The 22,803-nt window shown below is 45.9% G+C and overlaps 3 protein-coding genes across 3 annotated transcripts; 2 read left to right on the top strand and 1 right to left on the bottom strand.

Moving 5' to 3' along the window:
• Window positions 1-487: 487 nt before the first annotated feature.
• Window positions 488-6,361, bottom strand: luc7l3 (LUC7-like 3 pre-mRNA splicing factor). Its single transcript, XM_076142953.1, has 11 exons — window positions 6,121-6,361; window positions 5,757-5,823; window positions 5,524-5,563; window positions 5,247-5,433; window positions 4,852-4,926; window positions 4,216-4,320; window positions 3,903-4,064; window positions 3,445-3,800; window positions 3,097-3,287; window positions 2,595-2,821; window positions 488-1,075 (listed from the first exon to the last, which is right to left on the bottom strand). Exons 1-10 carry the CDS (start codon window positions 6,217-6,219, stop codon window positions 2,628-2,630), a joined length of 1,476 nt encoding a protein of 491 aa, XP_075999068.1. The 5' UTR covers window positions 6,220-6,361; the 3' UTR covers window positions 488-1,075; window positions 2,595-2,627.
• A 1,123-nt stretch (window positions 6,362-7,484) lies between these two features.
• On the top strand, window positions 7,485-13,457 carry ankrd40 (ankyrin repeat domain 40). Its single transcript, XM_076143058.1, has 5 exons — window positions 7,485-8,035; window positions 8,525-8,673; window positions 8,996-9,634; window positions 9,849-10,030; window positions 10,995-13,457. The coding sequence occupies exons 1-5, from the start codon at window positions 7,902-7,904 to the stop codon at window positions 11,136-11,138; spliced, it is 1,248 nt and encodes a 415-aa protein (XP_075999173.1). The 5' UTR covers window positions 7,485-7,901; the 3' UTR covers window positions 11,139-13,457.
• Window positions 13,458-18,772: 5,315 nt separating this feature from the next.
• Window positions 18,773-22,256, top strand: wfikkn2a (info WAP, follistatin/kazal, immunoglobulin, kunitz and netrin domain containing 2a). Its single transcript, XM_076143134.1, has 3 exons — window positions 18,773-18,991; window positions 19,632-19,948; window positions 20,423-22,256. The coding sequence occupies exons 1-3, from the start codon at window positions 18,773-18,775 to the stop codon at window positions 21,609-21,611; spliced, it is 1,725 nt and encodes a 574-aa protein (XP_075999249.1). The 3' UTR covers window positions 21,612-22,256.
• The last annotated feature ends 547 nt before the right edge of the window (window positions 22,257-22,803 follow it).

The following is a 22,803-nucleotide window of genomic DNA, read 5'->3' as shown; positions in this document are numbered from 1 at the left end:
CTGTATGGGGGCGGTTTACTTGTGGAGTTGATAAACTGGTTACTGCTCCGACAGACTAGAGCGCATTGTGATTGCATAACGCATCTGACAGCGAGGAGCCGTGAACGATTAGCATTTTTGAGCCCGATTTGATTACATTGGCACAGTAATACATCATGCAGTCAAGTGGAACATCCAGATGAGTTTTTAGTGTAATTTGACTGTGAATCAAACTCATTCTTGGCCCTTTTCAGAAGTGGCTGTGTGGTTTACAACAGTCCAATGACTTTCATAATCCTCACTAGATCCCACACGCTTTGCAATTCAACACATCACGCATGAGTTATGTGTGAATTTTAAGTACCCGGCCACTTTGGCGTCCAACTTTAAAATGGTTCCGTGTACGACATATGAAAGCTAAAGGATCGGGTTCAGACACTTCCAAGGATAGAACAACATTCAGACATTTTCTGACTTCTTTTTTTTTTTTTTTTTTTAATTCAGGACAAACATGAATGTTAAAAGCAGAGCAAAATGAAACAAATCTCACAAGAGCCATCACTGTGAGCTCTGAGTGGAGGAGAAAGAGACACGCCCTGCCACGGGTCGAACATTGTACATTTGTTTTCAACCGACTGTTCCAAAAGAAATGTCAAGTGGCACCTGACAAACCAAAACAAACCACAAGCACTGTTTTTATTTTTGATTAAAAGCAAAAAAATATATATAGCAAGGACGACGTGTAGAGTTTCTCCAAATGAAAAGAACAAAACAAACAAAACATAATTAACTTCCTACGTTTGGTATTTAATGCGACGTCTGAACGACATCTAGCCACGTTAAAGAAATACATCAGATGAACCACAACTGCCCTCGTCCAACCAGTAGGTACACAGGTCATGGAACAGGAAAGAGATCTAGGTTTGGGGAGGGGGGGGGGGGGGGGGATCTTCTCATTGACACATTTATGTTCATACTTTAAATAAGCCACTACATCTGTGGTTCACCTTGTTTTTAAGCAGCGATGTGTCAGGTTCAGGGGGTGAGGGTGGGTGCGCTCTTCCGTTTCTTCCTCCACCAGATGTCCCAGCTTCCCCTGTGGAGCAAAAATGTTCACAAAGTGCCGTGTCAGCAAGGGCGTCCCCCATCGCGGATGCTTTGTAGCAACTTACTGCTGCCGCTAAGGCTACACACGACGCGGTCCTGCTTACGCCTAAGGCTCGGCCGGGTCAGATGAGGTGCAGGCGGTAAAATTGACACATCGCCTGGCGTTTACCGGACTGGTTTGACTGCTTTGTACACGGTCCGGTCACTACTTCACACGTAAATCACGTCAAGAAGTAGTGACAACCAGTTTGATATTCCCTTTGCCGTAATTAAAGCCATCATTTTGAATTCTGAAACACTTTTGGCGTGAACACACACTGAACAAATCCTCCTTAAAATGACAATAACACTATATGAAGACATTCATTTCAGTGACATATTCAGCTGTTGGCAAGGGTATATCAAGCAGGTAAGGTGCCTCTACACCTCTTTACTATACTGCAATTGGCTTATCAAGCAACGTTTCAAGACATTTATGTAAGAGGTCAAACAAGTAGAAAGAGACAATTGTTCCATTAAAAAAACAGAGATGCACAATCAAACTTCCAACTTCATGTTCTGGAGAACTACTGCAAATTTTTTTTTCCTGACAGGCAACAGCATTCAGAAATGGATGTGGGTAGAGAAAGGAGTACCTTGGGTGAGTACCTGCACAGTTTGAGAGTCAGAGAGTATCCATGATTTTTAATTTGCCCTTTTCTCATGTGGTCTCGCTCACAACACCAACGCTGTGTGAGGTATGGAAGTCAGCTGCAATTCATTCGATAAACCCTACACCTTCCAGTTAGTTAGTGACATGATGCCCCCCCCGCCGGTGCCCCCCCCCCCCCCGCCCAAACACACACTGCATGGCATTATCAGGCACAGTAGGCTGGACATTGGGTGGTTATGGGTTACGGTTAAACCTGTGAGCTGTGTGTTGGCTGCAGTACGTCTAGACAGGCTGTGTGCTTCTATCCCAGGACGTCAAACATGTAGACACACTCGCTTGAACTTCACCCCCACAGTTATCAACATGTTACTACTTTCCAGGAATAAAAAAAAAAAAAAAAGGAAAAAAAAAAAAAAGAAATACAGGCAGGAAAAACAATGGAGAGATTAATATTTTTTTTTCTGCCACTTTTTTGTCCACAGAGACAAATATAACATCTAGTATCAAGTGTTCAAACCGATACAGAACGAGGGGTACCTCCGGGTATGTTTGCTCAGGGCTACACTGGCCTTTCCCTCTTGGGTTTGTGTGAATGCTTTCTACTTTCTTCTCACTCATCGGGCCTAGTCCTTCATCTTCAGTGCATATACTTATGATGCACTATTCAAAAACAGGATAAAGATATATGCATACAGTACATAAGACAGAAATCATAGGCATTGAAATGAACATTAACAGGGTGGGGGGGAGGGGGGAGGATGAGGAGGGGGTAAGGGAGGGTGGGGGGTAAGGGGCAGGTGGGGTGTTGGGGTGGGGGTTTGAGAGCCAGGGGCAGAGACGAGGAGGACGCACTTACCTGAGCCTGATCTGAGGTCCTATCAGATCAGTTTTAATTGGACTGAGTGTCACCTTCAGAATGGAGGAGCCCTTGCTGGCCGTTAAGCAGGGGGGACGGGGCGGAGACAGCCGCCTCCGTCTCCATCGGCTCCGCTTCCGACGAAGCCTTGGCGGCGGCTGAGTCACCGTCAGCGTGCTTGTCTTTCTTGGAGCCGCCGCCGCTCCTCTCCTCTGTCACCTTACGGTCTGTGGGGGGCAGGACACCAATTGGAACACATTATCGTCTTTTCTCCTCGACAGCTATCCTACGTATGTGGACAAAAATATACTCTCCAATCCAACGCTGGAGGCAGTGAACTACGGGACAGATTTTGGTCGTCGAGGCAGATAATTAGTTTCTTGCCGTCTTATTGTCCTGTGTGATGATGGCAGGTCAGCCCTTTTTGTGGAAAATTCAGGACATTCGTTTATTTTGCTTGTAGCACAACCATCAATAGAGAGGGAAAAGGAACACTCCTCACCTTTGTCTTTTGATGACCGTTCTCTGTCCCTTTCCCTGTCCTTCTCCCTCTCTCGGTCTCTGCTGCGGCTGCGATGTCGGTGGGATTTGCGCTCTGAGCTGCGGGACCTCCTCCGCTCACGGCTGCGAGAGCGCCGCTTCTTGTCGGAGCCGGTGCGGTCGCGACTGCGCCTCCTCTCCCTGTCTCGGCTCCTTGAGGTGGGAGATGAGGAATTCATTAGGGCGTAAAACTACATAGGGGTTGATAATCAGGTTCAAAAATACCAGTGGAGTGTCACTACTATATTGCTGCTTTGTGTCTTTTTTAATACAATCAACGGTTTAAAATGTTTACGGAAATTGTTCAAACCTGCTGCGTTTGCGTTCCCTCTCCCTGTCTTTGTCCCTGCTCCTGGACCGCCGCCGGTCGCGGGACCTGCTCCTTTTCCTGTCCGACGCACGGCTGGAATGGCGGCTGTTGGAGTGGCTCCGCCGCGCTCGCCTCTCCCTGTCTCGGTCCCGGTCTCTGTCCCGCTCGCGCTCCTTCTCCCGCTCGCGCTCCTTCTCCTTCTCGCGTTCCTTCTCACGCTCCTTCTCTTTCTCCTTCTCTTCCTCCTCCTTTCGCTTTTTCTCCCGCTCCTCCCTCTCGCGCTCGCGGTCTTCTCTGTCACGCCTGACTACTGGGTTCTCCCCTGGGGGGTCCTCTGAGCGCCGACGTAGTTTCTCCTGAGGACAAATACAAAGAAAGAAAGAAAGGTCTTAAGGATTATGGAACACAGGCTTTGAAGTTTCAAGTGTTCCATGTAATCCGATGCGTGATCCCGTTACCTTGAGCTCCTCAACAGTGGATTTGATCTTGGCGTAGCCCATGTGCTGCTTCCCCATCAAATGGTCGTCGACGCGGGACTGTGCGTCGCCCACAATGAGGAAGGCACCGCACACTTCACACACCTCCATCTGCTTCTCCTGGGCTGCAAAGCTCTCGATGGTCTACGATGAAGCAGGCAATAAATAAATAAGCAAAACAGCCAAAAAAAGACTGCAGTCAGTTGCACCCTTCTTCCATTATTTCCCCTTTGCCTGTCTAATGAAGTCATTTTGCTTTGACCTGGAGGGGGGGTTGCCCGTTATGGTGACTCACCGAGGGGTTTGCGCTGAGCAGCTCCCTCTCCTCCTTCAGCTGTTCCACCAGCTTCATCATCCCCTGGGCCTCTTCCACGCGCCCCTCAGAGCCCAGCTCCTCGATCTGTCAGAGGAACACAGCCAACACGTTTATGACATCACCAATATATTGCGTATACAAATGTACACGTGAGTAAAAACTGTTAAGAGGAAACTCTCACTGTAATGCGATACAATGAAACCTCCGAGATGAATCAACCAAAAACTGAAAATGTGAAGCTTCAGCGTGTTAGCATTTATTGAAGGACTAATATCTTTGAATACATTACTGGTCTTTAGGCTAAATAAACTAAGAGCTTGAAATTGCTACAAATTGCTGCAATTTTCCACACAGAAGTTCAAACTGTTTGGAAACACAACGACCGGCCCCCATTGCAACACCCAGTTGCCCTGACTGCTGTTCTGCGAAACATGGCAAAAGTGGCTTGGCAGTTTGGATGTGGGGTTAAAAGTGCAGGTGAATGCTGCAATCCCACATGTTGCCAGCAGATGCCGACGTTGAGCAGGCGGCTTTGCAACGTTTTCAATACCAGAGTATGGAAAGTGTGGGGCTGGCTGTGGGCTTTACAGTGTATCACACACGAAGGTCACAAACCTGTACAACTAGGTCGTCAATCTTGTCTGTTAGGACCTGACTCTTCTCGTCGTTCTTCCCTGATGGACCAGGGCCCTGTGGAGAAGAAACGCTTGGTTAAGACACACATGGTCAATACGCTGTGCAGTTCCTTTCATCATTATTATTCATAATAATTATTCTGGCTGCACAGATCCAGACAATCCTCCTGCAACTGTGGCAAAGTTTAAGTTTAAGTAGTTAGATTCAATTCCAGGTGTATTGTGTGTTAGGAATTGTAGGTTGAAGCATTCCCATCGTCGCCAAAACAGGTTCAAAGGTGACATACAGAGTGTAAGTGACATCATTTCAATCAATCATTTTGTGTGCATTTCATTTAGTGTGTATTTCATTTTGAATAACGTGAAAATTATTACTTGGTCATTCCCGGCAGCCAACGGAATGTTTAAAGCACGAACCCCTGCATTCTGCTGGGCCTGGGAGAGTGCAAGGCGGGCGTGACCTCGCCGGATCCTCCGCTCCACCTCAGCCAGGAGGGACTGCAGGTAGCGCAGGAAGTCCCGCTCGTAGCCCTCCTTCATAAAGCGAGAGCTCTTTTCATACCTGGACAGGACGAGGCCGAGACAGGTTAGCAGGGAGGAACGTAGCCGACCTTTAACGCTTATTGCCCACAACAATAAACCCAAGACTTACGTTTTCCTAAGTTTTTCATCGTGGATTTTCTCACAAGGCCCTGTAAAAGAAGTGTAACATTCCATCATATAAAACACTTAAATATACAGTGGGGAGAAAAATAGTTCCCATGCTTGCTTCCTCATTTTTATTTAATACAACGTCACTCCAATGGAGATCATTGACTCAAAAGCTTCTACTTTCTCTGTCATCTAGAATATTTTCACTGCACGTTCCTTGAGTCGCTTACTTACCCAAGTCAGACCGAGTGTTTGTGAAAAGCTCAGCAGGACAGAAGCCACACAGATAGTATCGACAGACCTAAACAGAAAAGAAGAATTATCAAACCTGCAACTCATAGAGGCGAGACAGACGCGCTAGCCGAGTGTTATATCTTAGCGTTTAGCCACTGCTTCACCGTTTATCATGGCAGTAGCTAAGTAGCGGCCGAGTCCAGCTAACTATGACAGGCGTTTAAGTTGTAGCTGAACTCACGCTACTCATTGGCAACACGCCGTATTTTACGCCGAGTAACTAAGTGTTAAGGTTTCGCGTAACAGACTGTTAGCTCGGCTAGGTTAGCTTCATAATAACAGCCGCACTAAACCGCTAACTTACGGCTTCGTCGTCCCAGCGCACGTTTGATCGCTTCTCGTCCGGGGCCAAGTTTCTATCCCGGCCCATTAACTCGTCGAGTAACTGGGCTGCGGAAAGCATTTTGGCTCTCAGTTCTGGCGTTCTCTCTGCGTAGTCGGGTCTCTTTTGATTAACGTTAGCAACTAAAACCACACCATCAAATTGAGCGCACGGTGCTTCTAATCAAAATGGCAGACGCAACAACGCCCGTTCTAGCAGCAAGCTATTTTGACCTTTGAACCGGAATTATAATGTACAATAAAATACGCGGGAACACGTTGTAAATCAATTGCGATATGTATCTCTATTTTTTTTTTATCATTGTTTTTAAGGAATAATAGAAAATAATTTGAAAATTCAAAGCAAGCAGAAAATAAAAGCGAATCAGCGAGTTGAAAAAGATATGAAGAGATTTTCTTCAGCTGAAAATGTAACATTGAGCCAGATGAGGAAACACCATCATCGTTGTATGAAACAGACGATTTAACTATTAATTTAACATTTATCAAAACACAAACAAATGCGGGCCAGGCAGTTTAGTAGTTCTTGTGGATCAGCCCAACTCTGTAGCAAACTATTTATGAACTTTCACCTCTGGATGTATGTTTGTCTGAAGTACATATGTGGGATAGTAAAGTGGGTCAAATGTGACAACTGTGGGTATGAGTTTCGTTCTACAATACTTTTCTCCTTTACACGGCTGATAAAGGAGTACCGAGTGGTCTCGTCCTATAACAGAGCAGAGACATGAACAATAATCTGGATGTGCGTCACATATTGTAACAACATAATTCATGTTGATCATTTTACATGAACCTTGCTTGCTCCGCTCATCTGAGGCACCATTTTGTCTCTCCAGGTCCGTGTTGCATCATTTTCTTTCTCCGTCTCATTTTCTTGTTCTCGTTCTCCCTCTTTTTTGTTTCTTCTGTTAATTTCAAAAAATGTTTTGCCCTTTATTTTTCATTTTCTGCTTCTGTCACTTTCTTTCTCTCTTTTTGAAATTGAAATTTCCAAGCAGCTGAACTTGGAGCTTAGAGCTCTTTTTCAGCATTACACACACATGGTAAACGTCTTTAAGATCTGAGGTTGGAGGTCAAAATTGAATGGGGGAAGAAAGTCCTGAAAATGTTTAGAGCAGCGAGAAGAGGCTGACTGGAATTTGAATAGGTTTTAATGGGGATTTTGTCAGCCGAAAAATGCTGCATATTTCAGAAAATATGAAAGATAGGAACAACAAAGGCCATAGCAGTAATGTCCTGTATATTCTGAACAGTTTGCTGTTTGAATGCTGTTGTCCAACAGGACCTAAACTCTGCCACCGCTGTCTGGATTTCCGGTTCGGCCTCGTCGGGTATTTATGACGTTTCCGGTGTAGAAATGCGGACTGCGGAGCGGAATGCTCCCGAAGAGAGACACCGCTCTGGGCTCAACACTCACCGCAGGAAGCGTGAACCAACACAACATCAACTACAGGCGGAGGACCGCTTAGTCAGCTGTCTGCTCTACAAACGCAAAAGGCTGCGAGCGTTAAGAAGTCGCGTTCGCATTTTGCTGCCAGCGCCAAGACTTTGCTAACACTTCGTCAAGCAGCTAGCTAGCTAGCTACCGGGGAGCTAACACGAGCTGTCTGGTCGCTCGTCTCTTCTCAGCGGAGCAGAGTGCCACCGGGGAGAAGATCGTCCGGTGTTCAGTATTGACAAATTAATCCGACAGCTATTTGCGTCTCATATGACCTCACTACTTTAGCTGTCTGTTCCAAAATGTCCACCATTTCGTTGGATAAAGAATTACAGGAGCGACTGAGAGAGGCGTCTGCCATCGGGGACATCGACGACGTGCGGACGCTGGTGGGGAGCGGAGTGAATGTCAACTCACAGAATGAGATCAATGGCTGGTAAGTGCTCTGACTCGTTACTCGGTTCTTCTGCGTGTCAAACACAAGTCGACAAGTCAGATTTCTGTGACCCACTTATTTGCAAACAAATGGACTGAACTTGCTGAGTGTTTGTGTGTGGTGGCTTGTGTGTGAGAGAAAGAGAGAGAGGTCGCTGCTGCCAAATGGGATCTTAGTGGATTAAACTCGGCATATGCGAGCCACTTAGGTCTAAAATAAGCTTAGTAATGAGCCTGGACAGGGGTTGTGTATGTCGTTGATGCCTCGCCTTTGCATAGCGTCAGTGTTTGGAATTCCTGCAATGTCATCATTCCCAGATTTACACTGTAAAGTAAAGGAAAGTCAAATATGAACCGATGCCTCTCACTTCTTAATGTGTAGTTGTTTCTGCAGGTTTACACTTCTTCATAAAGCTTGAATTGATGATGTGATCTCTCTCTCTCTCCCCTCTCTCTCTCTCTCTCTCTCTCCTCTAACTTCTCCCTGCAGGACCTGTCTGCACTGGGCCTGTAAGAGGAACCACAAACACATTGTGTCCTACTTACTCAGCTGTGGAGCAGACAAAGAGATCCTCACAGCCAAGGATGAGCTGGCGTCACAACTCACATCCAAACCAGAGATCAAACGACTGCTGGGAGGTAAACTGCAGATCTCCTAACACCTTTCCTGGATATCAGTTATTATTATCAGTTGTTATTATATATAGAGCCTTAGACACACCTACACAGGATGAAAGGTTCAGTTTAATTGTTGGGTAGGAGAGGAGCCACCGCCACTAACTACAGCCTCAGTAAGAATCATTTATACAAGAATGTTACGTTTACAATAATAAAGCAGTAAATCAGACGTATTAACAGTAAATGGGTGTCATCTTTGGTGTTCCTGCGTGTCATGGAGGTAAAAGCTGTCTTGGTTTCAGGAATAATCCTCTTTTCTCATGCCCATCTTTTCTTCTTGCAGTGGAGGTGGAGGATGTGCCTGAAGTCAAGGAGGCCGAGTTGCCGATCATTCCCAACTACCTCTCTAACCCGCCTTTCATATACAGCAAGATGGATAACAAGTCAGAGGCGGCCCTGCCCCAGCACTTTACACAGAACGTCTCAGGCGAGCACAGCGAGGACGCCGTGCACGGGGATTCGCACGGCCCACCTCTGACCCACGAACCGCAGTGCTCGCCACCCGACAGCCCAACCCCCAGCCCAAACTCGACGATCCACAACCAAAACCAGACCGGGGCGTTCATCCCCGTCATCGAGCAGAATGGCGCGTCGCCCAGCCTGGCCTCCGCCCACCATCACCCCGCTGTGAACCGCGCCGTGCCCATGGACATATCCGTCGAGCCTCACCTGGCCAATCACGCCGACTATCCGCAAGCGGTAACCCACAACGGCACCGTGTGCACGCCTCCCCTGGCCTCGCCCGCCACTAATCTGGCGAACAGCGGCGGGAGCCAGGTGCAGGCCCCTGTGTCCGCCGCCAACCCCGGTGTCAGCAGGCAGCAGTCCATCCCCCAGCAGCTGAGCTACAGCCAGGCTGGCGGGCCCATGCCAGCCTTCCAACCTTTCTTCTTCACCAGCACCTTCCCTGTTAATGTGCAAGGTGAGGGAGAACGCACACGCTTCAGCCATTTTGACACGTTTTCTACATAAAACATTGCGTGTAAGCTTTTAGTTACTGTACATAATGTGTTGTAACTTATGTAGCTTAAGTTTGACTAAAATGGGATTTACTTGTACTAACTGTGAGCCTGGGCTGTGTTCATCATCACGTCTCCCTGCTCATGTGGTGTGACTGCTCTGAACCTCTGCTGTAGAGTTGGTGCTTAAAGTCCGCATCCAGAACCCCAATGCACGGGAGAACGACTTCATCGAGGTGGAGCTGGACCGCCAGGAGCTGACCTACCGATCCCTCCTGAGGGTCTGTTGCCGCGAATTGGACATCGGCGCGGAGCACGTGGAGAAGATCCGTAAGCTGCCCAACACCATGCTGAGAAAGGTACGGAAAGGCGCACACACACGCACACGCACACGCACACAGGGAGAATACTATTAAAACTTTAAAATCACCGTCCCTAAGCTGGACTCATTATTCGTCTTTCAGTTTGCACCCAGCTGCCTCATCAAGGCAAAATGGATTCATCAGGATGTTTAATTCAATCCTTTTGGCGATATTCACGTATAAACTCTCTATTAATTGACGTTGACCCCTGTGTGTTTGTGTGTGTGCCTTGGGCTGTGTAACTACATCCTTCTAAACAAGGAGCAACTGCAGGTTTACTCCTCAGCCACACTGTACACACTACAACCTGTGTGTGTGTGTGTGTGTGTGTGTGTGTGTGTGTGTGTGTGTGTGTGTGTGTGTGTGTGTGTGTGTGTGTGTGTGTGTGTGTGTGTGTGTGTGTGTGTGTGTGTGTGTGTGTGTGTGTGTGTGTGTGTGTGTGTGTGTGTGTGTGTGTGTGTGTGTGTGTGTGTGTGTGTCCATCCCCTACATCCTGCTGCGGCCGTTTCTAGTCAAACAGCGTAAACAGGGAGGAGCGCTGACTGAGAATAAAAGCAGCTTTTGTCAAATCCACCGGCCTCACGTGTGTCATGGAGGCAGACGAGCGCCACAAGATCTGTGGGGAGGAACTTTAGGCTGTAGTTCATGAGATGACTGACACCATAAATCATAGTGTCCTACACACTGTGATGGGCGAGTTGAGTCATAGAATATTAAAATAATCTTGGTTTTCATAATGGAATGGTAATAAGCTGTCAATCACACTGACAGCTCTGCTCATCAGCCTTATTAGTGTCCGTTGCTTCTCCTCCAGCTCGTGCTTCATTTATACTGTGACTGTTACTGGATAATAATCTTAAGGAGTAGGAATGTGTTATCGTAAAGGTGCAGAATGTTTTGCTTCGCGGTGTAAGTGTAAGATGAATTAATCAGTTTGGTTTTGTTTCCATTTCCTGTCCAGGACAAGGACGTGGCTCGACTGCAGGACTTCCAGGAGCTGGAGGTGGTGCTGGAGAAAGCGGAGGGCCTGTCGCTCTTCTCTGGCGCCGGGGGCCTGACCGACAGACCCTGCTACAACATGAAGGCCTCCCGTCTCACCTACTAGAGGGGCCGCAGAGTCGGGATGGACTCGCCCGAGCAGCCGCTGCTCCGCCTGCTTCCCTCCACACAGTTTGATTCAGCTTTGCTGGTTCTGCCTGGTTTCTTAACTTGGGATTGTCTTTTTTTGTAGCTCTGGTCTTTCCTCTCCTGTCCTCCTCTGGGCCCTCTTGCCGCTCTAGTGTACCCAGCCAGTGCTTACTGCGATTACTGATGCATGGTGTGCTAAAGTGTTTGGGCCTCTTCTTTCTCTTCCTCCCCCTCTGTGTCTTTATTGCTTTCTCTCTACTTTGTGCAAAGGCTCCAGTAGGGGACAGCGATTCGTCTTCCTGGCAGTCTGGACATATAAGGGATTTCTACAGTAGCCTTATATGGACACGTCAATACACTAGCCGCGGACTGTGATCGTGGACGGACATGATGTCATAGGGAAGGGGAGAGAGGAGATGACACCACGGTTTTACAAACTCTTAACTGTTCATTACGAGTTTACAGACGAGGACTGGGTTGCAGCACAGCAGGCTCGGCACACAGCGACTTGTATTCCTGCAAAAATGTTCCTGCACAGCTTCATTCCGTACACAGCTGGCATACACGCACGCACACACACACACACACACACCATACATGCTGTAGGCAGAAACCTCAGTGTCTTTACTCTGAAGGATGTCCATTGTTGGCCTAATTCTCAAGGTTGTGCAAGCGATCTCCTACCAGGAGAGATTTAAGTGTCTTACTGCTTACATTTGTCCCCCGCATTCTAGGCTTTAATCCGTCTCCACCCAACCATGAACAGTAGTATTTTGTTTCCCCACATATTTAAATCAGCCGGCTGTCAACAGGGGAAGAGGAGTCATTGGTTCGGTGTCCTTAAAGAAGCCGTTCACAAATGTGTAGCAACTGGGACTCCTTCATTCACCCTCAAACTGTCAACTGTGAAGTGTTTTATATTTTTAAGTAGTTATTATTCTTATTAAGCTAACGATTAAAACCACACAATGCGCTTTACGGTGACGAGGCCTGGGCGCCTGCAGAAGTCAAGCACACACACACACACGGAGCCCAACACAAGGTTTCCCCTCCCAACATGTTCAGTTGCTGTACTTCCACTTAACTGTGATTTAGAATCGAAACCAAAAAAATCCCATATCCGGATCAATGACGGTCGGTGAGGCGTTAACTATCAGTGGCTTAGTAAAGCGGCTTCTCTGTTCAAACCGACGAGGAGAGCGGCCACGATCAAAACATGCATAGGTTTTGTTTCTTTAGCTTCTGACCCGTTTGACAGTTTAGTGCTTCCTTAAACCGCCAACACCATCTCTGAACTAATCAATCATCTTATATGACTGACATTGTTGCACTGTATGACACCTTAGTTAACTGCAGTTGATTAGATTTCTTTTTAAACTGAAAACACTAAGTCTTATGGAAGTTTATGAGTTGCTGCAATGTTTCCTGCTCTGTGGCTTAATCACACATGTTGCTGCCTGACTTTAGGATGAAGAGTACGCTGACATGCTGACTACTGACAAAGGGGAAGGAGAATCAAAACTATTGTGGATTGAGTGGCGCAAGTGGCTCCCGACGGGTGGAGGGGCGTGGCCTCTAACGGGTGGAGGGGCGTGGCCATGCAAGCAATGCTGTTTATGCTGCTCATGTCTAAACTGAATATGTCTTTAATTATTGGAACCAAGCATTGCGGTTGGCGGCCACTTGTCATGTTTTACAATCAAGAAGTTTCTTACCTTGTATTAACTGTTGAGTTGTACACCTAATGCTCTTACTGTATCCACATGTTTCCTTATATTATATTTATTAATTTCTGTTTTTGGTTGTTTTTCTTTTAAACATATGACGCCTTTAGAGTTTGTGTGAAAGTTTTATCAGTGGGCCAGTGGGGAGGAAAGTACACTGCCATGAAAGCCGCTAACGTGAGAAAGCAGAGTGAGCGATGATGATGAAGATGAAGAAGAGACCAATCGTACTTCTGTGTTCCCAACGGTGGCAAATGCTTTATGAAGTGAAGAGAAGAGCGGGTTGGCGTGGTAGAAACGTCAAGAGCAGCATGCTTTTCTTTTCTTTTCTTTTTTTAAATAGATTTCTTTCATTCTGTTTAAAGGAGATGACTAATATTGTATTTGTGGGGATGTTTATTGTTCTAGAAAAACACCGAATACAGTTTGACTTAACCTATGCATTCAGAGTCTGATATTTTTATATGCAGTTCCTTTAAAAAAGAAAAAAACAACGTAATCTTAGGCACTGTTAAATATGTGTGTGTTTGGTTCTGGAGACATGTATCTGTTTGATAAAGCATGGTGAATTACTAGATCTCTTACCTGTGTTTCTCTCAAAATGACCTCACGTCTTAGAACATGTGGAGGTGATGTCGCAGCTGATGGCCGCTAGAGGGAGTACGAGAGCAAATATTGACAAGAGGCAAGGTACATACTTCCAGAGTGTTACAGTGTCAAATGCTTGTGGAACATCACAGCTTACCATCTGGCATACGTGATGTACTTTGTGTTGAGTTATAAGAGCCTAAAAGATAATATTACCTTTTTTAGATGCAACACTTCCATAGGGAAGAAATGTACAAAGGATATATATATTCCACATCAAAACAGGCCTATTCAACACTTCCAGCTGTTGGTGGTCATGCCCTTTATTACTCATGACACACCCAACAAACTGAGGCAATGTATAACACAAGCCTAACATCGTCATAATTCCATATATCACTGGGATGAAAGCCGTTCTTTGGCCTGTAAATGCTTAAAAATGCCTAAAAATGTGTGTGTGTGCGCAAGCGTGTGTAAGACTCAAAGAAAGTGGTGATCCACTGGTGGTGATCTACTGCATCCAGTGTTGATTTACAGTAGAATAGAAGCGACTGATCGCTGCCTGAAACAGAAAATAGGAATTACGACTCTTTACTAGAAAACCCAAGACATCATGTGACGAAACATTGCAACTTGTACAATCTAAAGCAAAAGTATTGATACATTTGTAGCAGATTTGTCGCCATTAGCATTAAGGATTATTAATGATTGAAAAATGTATAAAGTATTAAAATGGCACATACTCTTATCAGTTTCAAGGTCAGCCTGCATGTGGAATAGAATAAACCTTCCGGGTTATCATGGCAACAATTTTTCCAGAACTTCCTGTGGTTTTGACTTTAGTGCGTCGGTTCACCTTTTACCTGAACTTGCACTCCAAGCTACATTTTACACTTTTATACTGAATTAGATGAAGATGCATGCTCACTCTAACACATCTGTCATATTTCCTTGCTGATATTGGGAACATAAACTCCAAAAGTCTCTTCAGCGACAGTAACACAGTGTCCATTTGGTGAACAGATGTTTTAGGAGTGTGCACACATTGCATAATCCAAGCAGAATGGTGCTGAAAAAGAGAAATGTGCACAATGCGTGCACGTGTGTGTGCTTTTGATTAAACTGCGTTGAAAGTAATGAATGTACCCGGCATGTCTGTCCGCACTGGCATGTTTTTTCTGTGCGTCTAGACTGAGGCTGAGGAATCAGCTTAAGGTCCTGCTGTGGCTGGACGTGTCTCTCTCCTTTGTTCTGTGTGAGACACTCATAATAAGCTTAGTGTGAACAGTCATAACACCGTCATTGTTTTGTACCGGCTCCACCAGCTTCCCAGGCTTTTGACGTGAGCAAGAGAAGCTGTGGACCTGCATGGTCAAGAACCCCTAAGAGCATTTTAGACATGGAGGCGGAGGGTGACATTACTCACAGGTACATGCCTGGACCGATGTGCTTGGACTATGGCCCTCTCTAAAAGGGATCAGGCACAAAGCTAATATACAGAGCTTATTATCCTGTACACACACGCATGCACGGCACTGTAACGGCACTCGAAATGTTGGAGTACATATCTGCTTTACTTCAGTTGAGCCTCAGTACAGCTGAGGGCCTCCATCTTTGTTAGGCAGCCTTTTCAGCATTCTTCACAGCGCTTTTTGTTAAGACTCGGCTCAATCTAGGTCAGATTTCATGGTCAGAAGGCGATTCAGTGTCACATAGCTCAGTTTCACCTCATTGCAGCCCAGGGAGGAAGGTGAGGGAAGCTTTGACTGGGAACTACACCAAATAGACCTTGAGACATCGATGAGGGCCTATGGGACAGATTAGGTCACAGCTCCCTACGTCATTGTTATCAAGCTTTTTCCTTAGCCTGTGAAAGATGTTCTGTTCTGGGGTCTTTCCCATCACCATCCAGACCCCAGCCATGATCTGGCGGCCTTGGACCTCCTGAGACCTTTCACGTGGGTGCTGATTCTGCACACACAGATCCAGATCCTGTATTCTTGCCTGACAATCCAATACCATCGCATTTTCCTGGTCCATCCGTTCATAGTCCCTTGACCATTTCTCTCTTCTGATAGTGACTTCCACCTTCTCTTGCTTGGTGTAATTGGAGATTTGTTGACCTCAGGACGTCATCATATAGTTATTTGTTTCCTCCTGAGAGTAAGGTGACTTTGTTTCTCGGGGACCAAATATTTGGGCTATAATGAGATGGCCATTGGTTAGGTTTATGGTGACATCATGTTGTATTAAGACCATGCCTAGGATGCCTCCCAAGGGAGGTCCTACTGGGAGGAGACCAGGGAGCAGACTCAGAATTAGCTGGAAGGATTATACAGTATGTCTCATGTGTCCGGGGGACATATTGGGATTCTCCAAGCAGACCTGGCGAATGTGGCCAGGAACAGGAACATGTGGGCTACTTTCCCTCCATGCTGCCTCCACAACCCAGATAAGCAGTGGAAGATGAATGGATGGATGAATAATATTAGTGGCATTTTAATAACAAAACTCCATATCACAATTGAAGGCGAGATCTGAGCGTGACCAGAGACCTGAATTGCACTTTTGTTCAGGACCGGGCTCAGAAATACGGCAATGGTGCACCGAGAAGGTCAAAGTCAAGGTCTGTTTGACACAATTCATGTGCTGTGGGCAGATAGACTGTTGGAACACCCTGCGTGGGGTCCTTTATTCAATATGTGACATGCCCTGCTGCCCAAGGGTCGGCTATGCTGGGAATGTGGGGTCTTGACGGGTGAAGGTTAGGGGTGGAAGGAATGAGGAGGGGGGTGGGGACACAGAAAACACAGCTTGACTGTGTTTGTGAATCTGTGAGCTCAAATTGTGTTGTGTTATTGTGATGCTGTGCACTCATGTTGGCATATATAGCATTGGATTTACATTACATACTGCATATCTTCCACATATCAAGAATACACACCGGCTTATTGCTCATTATGGTTCCTGGTCAAATGCAAAATAAACGGTCAATACTCTGAAATATGATGCTTGTATATGCTCATAACATCACATACAGACTTTTGTGTGTGTGTGTGTGTGTGTGTGTGTGTGTGTGTGTGTGTGTGTGTGTGTGTGTGTGTGTGTGTGCATGTGTTCAAAGGGGGCTCAGACGGCAGACCAGACTGGGACTGTGGGGTTATGCCTGAAGAGCACTGGGCCTCTTTGGCCTCAGCAGGGATTCAGCTTGGACACACACACACACACACACACACACACACACACACACACACATATATACACACATTTACACACAGACACACACATGCATGCACAGACATACACACACACATTTCTGACACATATTTACTTACATTTCTTCTATGTTTTTGCCATAAAGTCATTGCTGAAACGTGTATTTAAAAGATGTTTATAAGTTATATTTCACTGAATAAATGGAATAGTAAAAGGGGAGATACGGACTTATCTAAGATTATTTACTCAAATTTGGCTTGACTTTCCGTCTTAATGCACAACACTGAACACTTTAAACTGTGCTTTGTATTGACCCAGTTATGCTCCGTGTCACTCCTGGTCAAATGTGTTGCAATATCCTTATTTTGCTCACTTGTGGCCACCTTCACACACACCACTGGCCCATTGTTTTGTTTTGTAGTCCTCAACCCTTCCTGGAAATTGGCTTTTGGGGAACAAAACAGTTTTTCCACAGATATACAGCTGTCTCCACTGCCTGTATGTCAGTGTTGTGACAGCATGTTGATGGCCTTACACCTAACGTGCTTATTATCTATTATTATGTTTACACTGAAAAAGAGTCTCTGGTCTGTGACATCTATCTATGACATTGTGAGACATACAGCAAAGTGTTCTGTTTTTCAGACACATGCTGTACTTTCATGTGACCTTACTGTATCTAACAGCAGAATATAGACTATATACAATTACAAACAGGTCTGTTATTTTGAAGGTGACACACACCTTGACAAAGCTGAATATTGATGAAATGACCATGACCATGCAGACTCACTCCACCACAACGTACCATATAACATAATGCACAGTATTTTGAAGCACGTTACAGCTGCCAGGTTTGCCTGTCAATAGCCACAAGGGGTTACCATGGCAGCCACATGACAGAGAGACACACAAGGAGGCAAAATCAGCATATAATCATGTGAATATGTTTTAACTCCCTTTTGTGGACATTATTTGGACCACTGCATCCTGTGTAAAAAATAAAACCACATTTAATTCAAATGTGCAATATGCGATACATAATATTAATCAATTCTTTCTTTCCTTTCTATTTCCTCCTTCTTTGCCCCCCCTTCTTTCTTTTCTACTTCCATTACTTCTTCCCTCCTCCCAGCACTCTGAGTCCAATTATCCAATATTAGATAACACAATGCAATAGTTTAACACAATTCACTCACTATACCTTAATCAAAGGAGAGTACAGGCAATTTCATGCAAACTGCACGTTTTGTGAAACGTTGTGTCACATCACTGGGTTTGGTGTCATCTGCTGGAGACACTTTGTACAGCTCCACATATATCATTACCTTCCTGTTCTCATAATGGATTTGATCTCTCCTGCGCGACAGAAATGTATCACTTTCATTATTTTCAAGTAATTTTCCATATTTTTATTTTTAATATTTTATTTCATTTTTTTTATTTTTTATTTTTAACAAGGATAGGACAGAGCTAGATGGAATCCTAAAAGTCATCTGGAAATATTTTACGCACAAATTTTACAATTAGGACTAACTCAACGATAATCCGATCAATATCTAAGATTTATCTACTTTTTCATCCTTCGATATCTCTGCGTCGTGTTGTGCTTCTTGCAAGAAAATCTCATCCCTCCTCCGCGTCCGCTTTGCACGTTAAGGGTTAAGGCTGCCAGCGTTTCTACGCACAGGTGTCTCGCCAGTCGAACTGCAGCCAGTAAAAGTAGTGGGGAGAACCTTCACCCCCTCCCCTCCTCACCCTCCTCTTTGATTAAGTTGATCATAACTGTAACTCAGCTGGGATTTGCTGCTCGCGGTAGATAAACCCACTGTAATTCATGTAGTTAGAATTTAAAGTGGGTTTGCATACCGGAGAACCTTAATCTCTTGGCGCTATTAAACGTGGAGCAACAGACCCGAGGAGCTCACCGGATTCAACATCGGGCACCCGCGCACCTCATTTTGTGGTTTCTGAACGCTTTAACGCACAGCAGTGGTTGGAAAAAGAATCACTTTCATTAAAAAAAACTTTGATTTCCCAAACTTTTTCTCCCGCTGGATTCGTCTTCCTCCCCGCAGCGGACATGTGGTGGATGCTTTTCCCCCGGTGGATTTGGTTTGTCGTGGGACAGAGTTGCATCTGGCTGCTGCACACGGACAGCTGGCGGGTGAGAGCGATGCCCATGCCGATGCCTGTGGCCAAAGTGGTTTACTCTCATGCGGGTTTATGCCCGAATGACCTGAACCCCAACCTGTGGGTGGACGCGATGAGCACCTGCATGCGGGAGTGTGAATCTGACCAGGTGAGTCACGATTGCGAAACAAAAACAGTTCCACCTGCGTTTAAATGATGATTTGATCACATGCGTGGATTTGTTTCTCGATGTTGAATGTCTTGAATGTGTACATGTAGTGAGTAACATTTGAGATCTGACACACACACAATCACACACACAATCACACACACACACACACACTCTCTCTCATCTAATATTGCCACCTAATATTCCTTAAAGCGCATTCTATATGTTGCTGTGCTATGTCAGACATGATGGAACCGCATCTCTCCAAAGTTGTGGATTCCTTCTTAAAACTGAACCCCCAAAAGAATGTAAGCATTGTTTGCATTCGGAATCTTGGGATTTGAGTGTGTGTGTGTGTGTGTGTGTTTGTGTGTGTGTGGGGGGTCTCCAGACCTTTGCAGCTTTAGTTATGTCCCACCTGTCTGGTCAAGCAGGGAGCAACACTCAAAAACAATCCCTGAATGAATAAAGCCTTTATATCCTGACATTAAGCCTTTTTCTGTTTTGTCTTTCCATAAATCATCTCTCATTTCTCACAACACTGTGCCTGTTTTATTGATGATGAAATGATTATAAATGATTACTATTAGATGATTGATAATTATTGTGGCAAACCTCTTTTTTCCTTTGCGACCTTTAGGACTGCGAGACATTTGAGAAGTGCTGCCCCAACGTGTGCGGTAACAAGAGCTGTGTGGCAGCACGGTACATAGACATCAAGGGCAACAAGGGTCCCATTGGGATGCCAAAGGGTGCCACCTGCGACAAGTTCATGTGCTCCCAACAAGGGTCCGAGTGTGACATCTGGGATAGCCAACCTGTATGTAAGTGTCGAGACCGCTGTGAGAGAGAGCCCCGCTTCACCTGTGCATCCGACGGCATGACCTATTATAACAAGTGCTACATGGACGCAGAGGCCTGTTCCAAGGGTATTTCTATCTCTGAGGTCACCTGCAGGTAACATGTTAAGTATTTTAGATTATCTACTATTTGTGGCTGTAATGAGGTAATTTTGTTTTCATTTCAGTCTTTGATATTAAGGCATCCAAACCTCAGCAGTTTCAGCTTTAGCATATAAAATAAAGGGGAAAAATTCAAGCAAAAGCCAACAAAATGTGTCTCAGTTAGGTTTTGGGCCACTTGGAAGCGCTATGACAGCTTTATTCTGCCTTAGATAGATAGATTGTACAAATGGGTCCAGATCTTGTGACCATCCATAGGGTACGGAAAGGGCACTGAATGGGTGGATGAGTATGTAAACGTGACTAGATCTTACACACGTTGAAGGCGTTTGATTGTTGCGTAACACCTTACTAAGATACTTTTATTGGTTTATTATTTAGTTTGTCATCCATTTGTACTTGTTAACGTATAGTAACAGAAGTGTATCTTGGCATTGATTATCTCCTCTCTTTTTCAATGGACCTACAGATTTCACCTGACCTGGCCAAACACCAGTCCTATTCCCATGGATACCACCCTACACCCCACCACAGCCCTCCAGACCACCCTTCCAGCTGACATCCAGCTCCCCACCATACACAGCAGCGGCCCCACCCAACAGGCCGTGTTTGTGGGCGAGACGGCGAGCTTCCTATGCGAAGTGTCCGGGAAGCCGCGGCCGGAAATCACCTGGGAGAAAGAACTGAAGGGCAAAGACAACACCGTAATGAGACCTAATCACGTCCGAGGGAACGTCGTGGTTACCAACATAGGCCAGCTGGTCATATACAACGCCCAAGTCCAGGACGCTGGCATCTACACGTGCTCGGCCAGAAACGTCGGGGGAAGCGTATCCTTGCACTTTCCCTTGGCAGTGATCAGGAAAGAGTCAAAAAGTAAGAATGCAGAGGGGAACAGTACCGACTTGCCCTTTCCTGCTGAAGAGTGCCTCAAGAGTCCAGACACAGACGACTGCGGAGATGAGAGCATGAGCTGGTACTACGAATCCAAGAGGAACAACTGCTTCACCTTCACCTACAGTCAGTGCAATAAGAACCGCAACCACTTCGATACCTACGGAGCCTGCATGGTGTCGTGTGGCGCAGAACTGGCCGCACCCTGCAGCCTGCCGAGCCTCCAAGGACCCTGCAAAGCCTACGAGCCTCGCTGGGCCTACAGCAGCGTCCTCAAAAAGTGCCAGTCCTTTGTGTACGGAGGCTGCGGTGGCAACGAGAACAACTTCCAGTCCAAAGAAGCCTGTGAGGAGATGTGCCCCTTTCCGAAGAACCACAACTGCAAGATGTGCAAGCCGAGGGGCAAACTGGTGACCAGCTTCTGCAAGAGCGACTTTGTGATCCTGGGGCACGTGACCGAGCTGACAGAGGAGCAAGATTCCAGCCACGCTTTGGTGACGGTGGAGGAGATCCTGAAAGATGACAAGATGGGGCTCAGGTTCTTCGGCCAGGAACCCTTAGAGGTGACGCTCCTGAGCATGGACTGGAACTGCCCCTGTCCCAACATCACCGTGGCTGAGGGGCAGCTCATCATCATGGGAGACGTTCAGAACGGTATGGCCGTCCTTCAGCCCGACAGCTTTGTGGTCTCGTCTAGCCCTCGCAAAATTAGGAAGCTCCGGGAGGTTCTACACAAGAAAACCTGTGATTTTCTGAAAGATTGATCCTCTGCTCAGTAGAATCATTTGCAGTCTCTCCCAGTGACCTCACCAGTCTGACTCCAGCTAACACCAGGTTTTCGTTGCTTGTTTCTGAAATGCTCTCTTTCTTTCTGACATTGTTTCTTCCTATTGTTCTATTCCCATACTTAAAACTGTCCAAACAAATGCCTAGAAGTCTTTTTAGAGTCAAATTGAGACGAGTCTGATTTCCATAGCCCTGTTAAACTGCCTGGAAAAGACAAGTAGTCTCACTTTAGCCTGTATTTAATCATTGTAACTATATAGTAAGCTGCCAGTATACATGTTTTCTTCCTATGAAACCATATTGAATTACACTAATGTCATTCATTTAACAGTATGCTTTAACATGATTTGTTTCGTGGTGCGTCTGCTCCCAGTGATGCCATGTCAAGCCTCATTTTGCCAGAATCATATAAGCTCCTTGATTCCATTTGATGTGGAATCCATTTCGATGGGTATCATTTGTATGTGGATCTCTGTGCTTCATATTTATTTTTATTTTTTATCCTTTATAGTAGTGTTGCCAATGGATCTATACAGAGGCTGTGTGTATCTCTGTGAATCTGAATGCAAAGAGTAAGAGACATATTTTTATTTTATCTGTCATATATATATAACGTTAGCTTTACCGGATTATGAGAAATAAAGATGGTTTCAAATCTAGCACAGTTGTTGTTTTCTCTGCCTCTCTTGTGTGCTCGCCGCCTGCATGTGCTGTTTTGCAGTGGACGTCCCTTCATCCGTGTCCTCCTCCTTCCTCCTCTGTTGCACACACAGGGCCTAGTGTGGCATTAAAATCTCAAGCAGGTCACATTCCAGTCCAGCTGTGGTGTCCCGCAGAGCTGTGTGTTGTGTTGTGTCTGGGTCTGGGGCCCTCGCATAGCACACACCCCACCGGCCATCCATTGGCCTTGCGCGGCCCCTTTCATGTGCGAGAGGCCGGGGTGAAGGGGAAGAAGAGGAGGAGAGGGATGTTGGCTGACTCTCTCTCTCTCTCTCTCTCTCTCTCTCTCTCTCTCTTTTCTCAGTCAGCCGCATCTATGTGCACAGCAGAGAAAGGGGAAGGAATGCAAGCAGGGAAGAAAGTCAAGTAGAACTAAATACAAGACATAAATGGAGGCATTAATGAGAAGCTGGTGGATGGGATGTGAACTTTCAGTCACACACACACACA

This window comes from Genypterus blacodes, unplaced genomic scaffold (assembly GCF_046128005.1).
Source record: "Genypterus blacodes isolate CSIRO-AG114 ecotype Tasmania unplaced genomic scaffold, CSIRO-AGI_Gbla_v1 ptg000022l_1, whole genome shotgun sequence".
In the NCBI taxonomy this organism is placed as follows: domain Eukaryota; kingdom Metazoa; phylum Chordata; class Actinopteri; order Ophidiiformes; family Ophidiidae; genus Genypterus; species Genypterus blacodes.
Note: the sequence above shows the minus strand (reverse complement) of the source record. Positions and strands in the feature narration are given on the sequence as shown.

Excerpts from the sequence above, each read along its gene's own strand:
- luc7l3 (XM_076142953.1), bottom strand. The coding sequence starts at position 6,219 with ATGCTTTCCGCAGCCCAGTTACTCGACGAGTTAATGGGCCGGGATAGA. Across the intron at positions 5,434-5,523 it reads GATGAAAAACTTAGGAAAAC|GTATGAAAAGAGCTCTCGCT; the intron begins GTAAGTCTTGGG and ends CGTCCTGTCCAG. Across the intron at positions 4,927-5,246 it reads TGGCTGCCGGGAATGACCAA|GGCCCTGGTCCATCAGGGAA; the intron begins GTAATAATTTTC and ends TCTTCTCCACAG.
- ankrd40 (XM_076143058.1), top strand. The coding sequence starts at position 7,902 with ATGTCCACCATTTCGTTGGATAAAGAATTACAGGAGCGACTGAGAGAG. Across the intron at positions 8,036-8,524 it reads CAGAATGAGATCAATGGCTG|GACCTGTCTGCACTGGGCCT; the intron begins GTAAGTGCTCTG and ends TTCTCCCTGCAG. Across the intron at positions 9,635-9,848 it reads CTTCCCTGTTAATGTGCAAG|AGTTGGTGCTTAAAGTCCGC; the intron begins GTGAGGGAGAAC and ends CCTCTGCTGTAG.
- wfikkn2a (XM_076143134.1), top strand. The coding sequence starts at position 18,773 with ATGTGGTGGATGCTTTTCCCCCGGTGGATTTGGTTTGTCGTGGGACAG. Across the intron at positions 18,992-19,631 it reads GGGAGTGTGAATCTGACCAG|GACTGCGAGACATTTGAGAA; the intron begins GTGAGTCACGAT and ends TGCGACCTTTAG. Across the intron at positions 19,949-20,422 it reads ATCTCTGAGGTCACCTGCAG|ATTTCACCTGACCTGGCCAA; the intron begins GTAACATGTTAA and ends ATGGACCTACAG.